The following is a 9841-nucleotide window of genomic DNA, read 5'->3' on the forward strand; positions in this document are numbered from 1 at the left end:
GAAGAGAAGAAGTGAATAGTGCACCAATTACCATTCCAAATATTTATAGTTTGATTTCTCTACTCCTATATTATAAAGGAGTGCTTATACATGAGATAAAACAAGTCCAAATAAGATTTTGAATTATAGAGGAAAACATCATATTCCAAACCCATTCATGGAAATACTTTTATCGATTTTTTTTTTTTTTTTTTTTTGTGAGAATTCAAGATTTTCAAAGAATGAATATCTGTCTGCATTTGTTTTGAAGTAATGCAAGACACGAAATGTGTCTGCATTTGTTTTGAAGTAATGCAAGACACGAAATGTTTAGAGGTATTGGACATTCTAGAATGTCTTCGTTAAACATGAATTTTTTAGATCACTGTGTTGAGGCTATTCTCTTTTTACTCTTTTACTCTTTTACTCTTTTTTTTCTCTCACATATATATCATCTTTCTTTATATGTATTTTATAATTAAGATACATGTTGTCAATCATATATATCACTCTTAATTATATCATAGATTTTAAAGAAGTATAGTCAAATTCAAATTTAAATTTAAATTAATATTTATTTTATAAAAAAATTTTAAATTAATATAGATTATTTTTTTATGAAAATAACATAAAAAATAATACAGTCTATATTAATTTAAAAAGAATTTTATATTAATAAAAAAATATGTTATATAAATTCAAATTATATTAAATTAATTATAAATTAATGGATAGCCGGAAGAATAATATTAGACCAATTGAGCTATCTCTGCGGATTATGATTATTTGGTGATACATTGTGATGTAGACCTTTTTTTTTTTTTTTTTTTTTAAGGAAAGATATATCATGATTTAGACTTATCCTCCGTTTGGATTTAAGAAAGTTTAAGAAACGAATTATTTTAAATTAATTACTTTGTTTGAAACCAGAAATATTTGAAATGAACGTATATAAAGTTTTATATTTGAATGGTAATTGAAAAAGAAAGGAGAGTAAAAAATTTACTAATATAGGCTTTAACTATTATATATTAATTGAAAATTAGTATTTGAAAGGTTAATTAAGGTCCCGACTCCTGTTTGGTAATTATTTCGTTTTTCATTTTTTTTTTTTTGAAAAGTAAGCCTATTTCATTCCCATTTGATTTACATCTTAATGATTGAATTGTTAGCCAAATTTCAAAAATAAAAATAACTTTTTGAAACCTCATTTTTCTAGTTCTCAAAATTTGACTTAGTTTCTTAAACCATCGGTGAAAAGTAGATAACGAAGGAATAGTTTAAATTCAAATCTTATAAAATCCTACAAAATTGAGCATCTTAGTTAGATCTTTTAAAAAAAAATATAAATAAAATTTGAAATCATTTCGAATTTTAAGTGAGAAATGATTGAATTTATTTGAAATGCGTTATGAATTAAAATGAAACAAGTCATGTATCAAGTGCATTAATTGAATAAAAATAATTAAGGGAGTAAAAAATAAACTATAAATTGGTCGCGCCACCACGGCCAATTAAATCATAACTGTATAAATAGGAGCGTATGAAATATAATGCAAATGGTTCATTTTGCTCCGTGTCCTCAATGTCCTCGCCTTCACGATCAGGTGATATTCTTCGTGCATTCCATTTTTCTCTTTCTTTCCCGCCTTCCACGGAGCTGTTTGAATTCTTCTTCCTCATCATTTTCAAACTTCTCTTCTTCTTCTTCTTCTTCATCCTCTTCGCTCACGGATTGATTGTTCAAGTTGCAGAGGACAAAAATTAATCGAAAACTATGAGTGAAACGATCGAGAATTACTTGAGAAAGAACTTCGACCTCGAGTCCAAAAGTCCGTCAGAGGAGGCTCAAATGCGATGGCGATCCGCCGTCTCTATTGTCAAGAATCGCCGCCGGAGGTTTCGTATGGTTGCTGATCTCGAAAAGCGAGCTCAGGCTGAGAAAAAACGCAGGAAACTCCAGGTTTTCATTTGCATTTACGTTTTCTCGTTTACGATCTAACTTATTCCTATTTACGCCTTCGTTTTTATCAACTTTCTTTTTGTTTTCGTGAGATCTTGCATGTTTGTGTGCTTTTGTTTGCTCTGTGTTTTCAAGAAGGTTTCGTTAATTAGTTTACATGATTGATTACATTGTGATACATAAAAAATTGATATTAGTTTCTTTTTTTTTTTTTTTTTTTTTTTCCTTTTTTAATCCGCTTTTTTGGTTGGATTTTGAGATTGATTAAAGATTGTAACCGTAGACAGACGAAGAATTCTTTATGGGCTTTGAATGAAAAGTCGTTGAAGGAAATGCACAAGTTGTTTCTGCGGAGTTAAATGGACGGATTTCTTTCTTCACACGGGATTGGCAGCCAATTGTGAATGAATGATAAAAGTCAAACGGGAGAAATTCTTTCGAGTCTTCCATTTATTTAATAAAATGGAGCAAATAGAAACACTGTCACAGTATAGCCAAATTAAGAAGACTTGTGGAATAAAACATTGTTAAAAGTAGCGGGGGGAGAAAAGAAAAAAAAAAACAAAAGGACGAAGCTTATTGGAACAACTTTCTACAGACACGAAGATTGGCAGCATATTTAACGTTTTAGATTTAGTGGTAATCTAATTTAGTATTGAAGAAGAGTTTATAATCAAACTTCTATAGGTTGTTTTCTTTTCCTAATTAGTACAGCAATCCGTTACTGTTGGTTTTATACGAATAGCTAAACCTACATGTTGGTTGTGTTGAAAATTTTATTAATAAATTTTTTATGAGCTCAAACTTTTGAATAAAATGTAACTCGGTCAAGACAGAACATAACGTCATCTTGAAGCTCCAATAGCATATTTAATAAAATGTAAGTTTCTTCGCAATTTCCTTGCATTAGTTTCTCGTCATCTCATCCAATAGGATCAAGACGAAGTGTTCTGTCAACATCATTTTTCTCTCTTCTGATGTCGTGCATGTCTCTGTCTATGTCATGCTTAAGTTTCCCCCCACCCCCTACGTGGACACATTTTCTTCTCTAGGCTATTTGTTTATCAGTGTGTACTACATGACTTGTACTGTAGTGAAAGTAATAAAGTCTTCCTTCTATTGCATTATCATTTTCATTTAATGCGGCCGTGACTACATTTCTATTACACGGTCAATATAGCCTCTGCATACTAAAAGCTAGAAGCAGGTTTAATGTTTATTTAGAAGCTTCAAACACGATAATCAGATTACTTATCCTTCTTCCATTGTAGTCTCTGAAAGATATTCATGTCAATTCTTCTCTCCAGTGTGCCTGGGCTCACAAGGGCAACATTTCAGTAACTAAAAATGGAACCTAGATTAGCGACTTGAGATGGCTTTTTGATATAATTTCATTCTCTCATAAAAGTACGTATTTTTCCATAGGTTTTAGAATTGAATCGATTGATGGCTTTGGCAAGTGGTTATGAGTATCATAGTAGGTTTAGAGTTATTAAGTGGTATTCTTACGTGAAATACCTTTTAAAAAACCCTTTTTATATGAGTATTTAAAAGAAGTAAACAAGTGCTCTAAATCATTTCATGCTCATGTAACCACACAAAAATAAATAAATAATTAAATAAAACTCTAGGTTATTAGGTTAACTATATTATTCTATTTATTATTGCCATGTCTAGCCCAGCCTTATATGATCTCACTGTCTCTGTGCTTTTGCTTCGTAGTATAAGAGTTCATAATTTCATTATCTGAAAGTTGATGGGTAGATGACCCACATTTCTTTTTTTGCAAATAAATGTAGATTGCATGTTATTTTATCATAAGTTGTAGTTTGGGTTACATAATCTGTGGAGATTTAATTGGAGATCCATTTCTAGTCCTCTGCTTATCCATAGGATCATAACCATTGTCAATCAGTGTGAATAAATGGAAATATTGGAGAACAAGGAACATAAAGGCATCTGATTAAGACTTTTTTTAGTTCGACCAATTGTCAAAAAACAGCAAGTTAAAACTTCCTGCTTTTCCTGCTTTTCCCTGTGTGTTGTACAGGAAAAGATACGAGTAGCTCTATACGTACAAAAAGCAGCATTGCATTTCATTGATGGTATGTCTTCTGATTCCCTATTATAGTATCTTGTATTCATTGTATATTTGTTCACAGTTTCATAATTATTTATTAATACACACACATTTTTTATTGCTATGTACCAGCCGGGAAGCGAGGTGACTACAAGCTCTCCACAGAAGTTAGGGAAGCTGGTTTTGGAGTTGAACCTGATGCATTAGCATCCATGGTTCAAACCCACAACACCAAGAGTTTGGAACATTACGGGGGCGTTGGGGGATTGGCAAGAGAATTAAACGTTTCACTGAAAGATGGAATTATTACAAGTGAAATACCTTCAAGGCAGAACATATACGGCCTCAACCGTTATGTTGAGAAGCCTTCAAGAGGCTTTTGGATGTTTGTATGGGAAGCCCTGCATGATTTGACTCTTGTCATTCTTTTGGTTTCTGCTGTGGTTTCCATTGGCGTTGGAAATGCAACTGAAGGTTGGCCTAAAGGCATGTACGATGGACTTGGAATAATAATGAGTATTTTTTTGGTCGTGATAGTAACGGCAGTCAGTGACTATAATCAGTCCTTGCAATTTAAAGACTTGGAAAAGCAGAAGAAAAACATTATCATTCAAGTTACTCGAGATGGATGCAGACAGAAGGTTTCTATTTACGACTTGGTGGTTGGAGATATTGTTCATTTGTCTATTGGAGATCAAGTCCCTGCTGATGGCATTTTGGTGTCAGGCTACAGCTTATCACTTGATGAATCGAGCTTATCAGGTGAAAGTGAACCTGTAAATGTAGATGATAATAGGCCTTTTCTTCTAGCAGGGACCAAAGTGCAGGATGGATCTGGTAAAATGCTTGTTGCCTCGGTTGGCATGAGAACTGAATGGGGAAGATTGATGGTCACTTTGAGTGAAGGAGGAGATGACGAAACACCACTTCAGGTAAAGCTTAATGGGGTTGCAACAATCATTGGAAAGATCGGCTTGGTATTCGCCGTGTTAACATTCATAGTTCTGATCTCAAGGTATTTTGTGTATAAAGCATTACACAATCAGATTGGGGACTGGTCCACTAAAGATGCATCAACGCTTCTGAATTACTTTGCCATTGCAGTGATTATAATTGTTGTTGCAGTTCCAGAAGGATTGCCTCTGGCCGTGACGCTAAGTCTTGCCTTTGCCATGAAAAGGTTAATGAAGGATAGGGCACTTGTGAGGCATCTCTCTGCTTGTGAGACTATGGGGTCTGCAACCTGCATTTGCACTGATAAAACAGGCACATTGACAACAAACCATATGGTCGTTGACAAAATGTGGATCTGTGACGAAACGAGGACAATAAAAAATTCCCATGACGAAACTGCTTTGAAAACCTCTGTAAATGAAACGGTACACAATCTCCTTATACAATCTATATTTCAAAATACCAGCTCAGAGGTGGTAAAAGGCAAAGACGGGAGAAACACCATTTTAGGCACTCCAACTGAGACTGCATTGCTAGAATTTGGCTTGCTTTTGGGTGGTGCTTTTGGTTCATTGAATGATGAGTATAAGATCGTCAAAATGGAGCCATTCAATTCAAATAGAAAGAAAATGTCTGTTCTTGTGGCTCTTCCAGGTGGTGGCTTTCGCGCATTTTGCAAGGGAGCATCAGAAATCATTTTATCTATGTGTGACAAGGTTCTCAGTTCTAATGGAGAAGCATTGCCTCTTTCAGACGAAAAAAGAACAAACATCTCGAATATCATTGATAGCTTTGCCAACGATGCTCTTAGAACTCTATGCACCGCTTACAAGGATATAGAAGCTTTGTCAGCACCAGACAAAATTCCAGATGATGATTTTACTTTAATAGCTGTTGTTGGCATTAAAGATCCTGTACGTCCAGGCGTAAAGGAGGCAGTTCAAGCTTGTTTGGCTGCTGGAATAACTGTAAGGATGGTAACTGGGGATAACATCAATACGGCTAAAGCCATAGCCAAAGAGTGTGGCATTTTGACAGAAGGTGGTTTAGCAATAGAAGGGCCAGAGTTCCGCAACAAGAGCCAAGATGAAATGGAGAAGTTAATACCAAAACTCCAGGTTTTTACATATTATAAAGAAAACCTGAAATTCATAATTAGAAGGAAAAAGAAAAAAAGAAGGAAAACATGTTACCGACCTTGTGCTTTGTTTTTATTTGTTTGTTTGTATCTGTAGGTGATGGCTCGGTCATCTCCTCTTGACAAGCATACGTTGGTAGGACAGTTAAGGAAAACGTTCAAAGAAGTGGTGGCTGTCACAGGTGATGGGACTAATGATGCACCTGCTTTGCATGAGGCAGACATTGGATTGGCCATGGGTATTGCTGGAACAGAGGTTTGTTTACAAATTATACACTTTGTACTGCATAAGACCTAAGTCAAAGTGAGCATAGTTTATAGGTAGTTTGCATTTACTTCTTCTCTTTGAAGGTTCAAAGAGAATTTTTTTAGTACTATGGGAATACCATACTCTCTTTGATTACACTATAATTTGTCTTCATAGTGAATCCCATATTAATGTCAGTGATCTTACCATAGTTTTAAAAGTATGATGACACATTTCCATACTCCCGTAGTATAAAAAAATTTTCGGGGTCAAATCTCCATACCCTACTTGTTCCCATTTGTTTAAACCTGACAATTAACATGTACTCTTTTTTAGGTCGAAAGTTCAAATTTTCATACACTACTTGTTGTATCGGAGGGAATTGGTTGTTGGTTGTGGTTTAACTTGAATTAAATGTCCATCAAATTCATGGAATTGACTAGAGAAATTCATTATATACTTTCATAATGTCAACATCTTTCAGGAAAAACAATATTCCCCACTTGGATCGGAAATCGATTCCAATAGACTGAGTCAGTCTACGAAGAAAGGAGTAAAGGGGAAAAAGGCCTATTGAATAAGGCATTCAATATTTAAATTACATCTTAGACCTCAGTAAATGACAAAAAATGTGGAGATTCTTGATCCATTTAAATTGTGACAATACATATTACTGAGAATTAATTCATTAGACCCTGGGAACTGGAAGTTTCTTTACTTATCATTCCATTTCCGTTTTAGAAACTTGAAGCATTATTGACACTTTTGTTTGTCTGCAAAATGCGTGCAGGTTGCAAAAGAAAATGCGGACGTAGTCATAATGGATGATAATTTCACAACCATTGTTAATGTTGCGAGATGGGGACGTGCAGTCTACATCAACATTCAGAAGTTCGTTCAGTTTCAGCTTACAGTCAACGTTGTCGCTCTCATGCTCAATTTTATATCTGCATGCGCTTCAGGTATGTAAATCACTTGATCCTCTAGCTTCTTGAATTTGAAATGAAGATCCAAAGATCCCGTTTGATAATAATCCAGAAACATTTGAATTGTTTATCATATCCAACCGTTTCTAAAACTTGACATGGATTTTAAAAATATTTTATTAAGAAATTGACAATCAAAGATAAACAGAAAACGTAATTAAGAATAGAGAATCAACAAAGATTTACGTGATTCACTAATAGTATGTTGGTTAAGTTCTTCACAAATAGAGGAAGAGAGTAGTTTATTATTAGAGAGAAAATATTACATTATCGATCCAGAGGCATCTTCTAAGAATTTATATAACGTACTTCTCTAAATCCTAGATTCAAAATCGTAAATAACGTAAATAGGATAAGTACGAATACTTTTTTGAAGCATCAAATAAGAGATTTAAGACATTCTGACAGATCTTTAGAGAGTAGATAACTAAGCAAATGTCGGTGGTGTTTATAAGCTTAATTTAAACAGAGCCTAAACTTTTGAGAGTAATGGATTGTTTCAGGGTCTGCTCCTCTAACGGCTGTTCAAATGCTATGGGTGAACTTGATAATGGACACACTGGGAGCTCTAGCTTTAGCCACAGAGCCTCCCAACGAGGGGTTGATGCAAAGAAAACCAATTGGGAGAAACGTTAATATCATCACTGGGACTATGTGGAGGAACATCATCGGTCAGAGCATCTATCAAATCACAGTCTTATTAATCCTCAGATTTGAAGGAAAACGCCTCCTGAATCTCACTGGTCCTGATTCAAACATCACTCTCGACACATTCATTTTCAACTCCTTCGTCTTTTGCCAGGCATGTCTCTTTTATTAATAGACGTATTAGATACTTTTAAAAGTTTAAGAACTGAGACTGACCTTCAGTACGAAACTTGACAGGTGTTCAATGAAATAAACAGCCGTGACATGGAGAAGATAAACGTATTCAAAGGGATATTTGGGAGTTGGGTATTCATGGGAGTGATGGCATCGACAGTAGGATTCCAAATCATAATAGTGGAATTTCTTGGGACATTCGCAGAAACAGTGGGATTAAGCTTGAAATTATGGGTAATTAGCATTATAATTGGAGCTGTGAGTTTGCCAATAGCAATGGTCTTGAAATGCATTCCTGTTTCAAACTCCAAAACTACATGCCACTTCCACGATGGTTATGAGCCACTTCCCACTGGTCCTGACTTGGCTTGATCACATAAACTTCATTCAAATTTCAGGGCAGTTCCCCTTCCCAATCATATATTTTCCATCTCTTTAATTTTCTCTTCCTTCTTTCTTTTGTGCTTTTTCCCCCTTTTTAGCACTTTTTCATTTGCTTTATGTGTGTGCTTTGCTCTCTGAAATGTCTCAATGTGCTTGTTTTTAATACTAATATCATTAACTTGTTCTGTTCATATTTTAAAGTCAGTCCCCTCCCCCCCCAACGTGGCTTCATTCTACTCTTAATTTCGTCTTTTTTGTTGGATTTATTTTTCCAGTCTTACATTATAAATTAAGGGTGAAGATTTAAACTTACCACGTGATAAGAAGATTAAATATCTAAGTGCCATAGAAGTTAAATGGTGGATCTATTTGGTCTATGAACTTTTGAAAGTATATCTTTAAATTACACACCAAAAAGAAATTGTAATTTTAGATTCGATTTGTATCTATTAGAACAATTCATTTTTAGAAAAAGTGAACATTCAAGATCTATTGGATACCGTTGAAAGTTGAGAGACATGCTTAGATATTTTAAAAATTCAAATATCTATTGAACACAAAATTGTTAGTTCACGACCACATTTTTTTTAAAGCTCAAATAGTCGCATGCTTAAAATTTACGATTAAACCTATAATGTAATCCTAATTAGATTTTTTGGACTAAATCTATATAAAGTGGGAGAATCGAACATAGCTTGATAATACAAGCACTAGTTTAGCTCATTTTAACTTCAAAAATGACACTTTATTTTATCATCATTGATCTATGCTCAATATTTTCGTATCTTTCTCATTATACGGCTACTCATTCAATCATCCGCTTCACATATTGAAAAGGGAAAAAATGAATATCAAAGACTTCAAATCTTTAATGCAAAACGATAAATGAATTTTAACAATGGATTTTATTCTACAATTATCAATTTAATTTGAATTCATTATAATTATATAATGTCATTGTTAATAATAATTTAACGGTCGAAATTCTTTTGCAATCCTTATCTTCTAAATTATATCATCTTTGGTTTTAAATAATTGATCGACTTTCCTAAATTATGTAAAAAGAAATTATTAGTTAGATTATAAATTTTGTATTAAATTATAAAATTTGCTTTCATTTGGAAAACACTCCTAAAATGTAAAAAACAAGACATAGAAAAAGTGGTGTTTATAAACTATATTTTCAAAAAAATAAAATAATAAAATAAAAATAGTTATCATACGAGACCTAAATTTTCAATTTCGTATCTAAGAAGCCTATCAACTTCAATTTTATATTTAGTAGATA

General features: G+C 33.6%; 1 protein-coding gene across 2 annotated transcripts; it reads left to right on the forward strand.

The window, feature by feature from the left end:
* Window positions 1-1495: 1495 nt before the first annotated feature.
* LOC120068445 (calcium-transporting ATPase 4, plasma membrane-type-like) lies at window positions 1496-8744 on the forward strand. Of its 2 annotated transcripts, XM_039020215.2 has the most exons (8): window positions 1496-1586; window positions 1734-1942; window positions 3993-4047; window positions 4155-6094; window positions 6212-6370; window positions 7152-7323; window positions 7851-8149; window positions 8233-8744. In XM_039020215.2, the coding sequence occupies exons 2-8, from the start codon at window positions 1757-1759 to the stop codon at window positions 8539-8541; spliced, it is 3120 nt and encodes a 1039-aa protein (XP_038876143.1). In that variant the 5' UTR covers window positions 1496-1586; window positions 1734-1756; the 3' UTR covers window positions 8542-8744. The 2 variants fall into 2 exon arrangements, with proteins under 2 accessions (XP_038876143.1, XP_038876144.1); XM_039020216.2 differs by lacking the exons at window positions 1496-1586; window positions 1734-1942 and adding an exon at window positions 3038-3349.
* The last annotated feature ends 1097 nt before the right edge of the window (window positions 8745-9841 follow it).

This window comes from Benincasa hispida, chromosome 12, assembly GCF_027475165.1.
Source record: "Benincasa hispida cultivar pf3 chromosome 12, pf3_genome.v1.1, whole genome shotgun sequence".
NCBI classification, from domain to species: domain Eukaryota; kingdom Viridiplantae; phylum Streptophyta; class Magnoliopsida; order Cucurbitales; family Cucurbitaceae; genus Benincasa; species Benincasa hispida.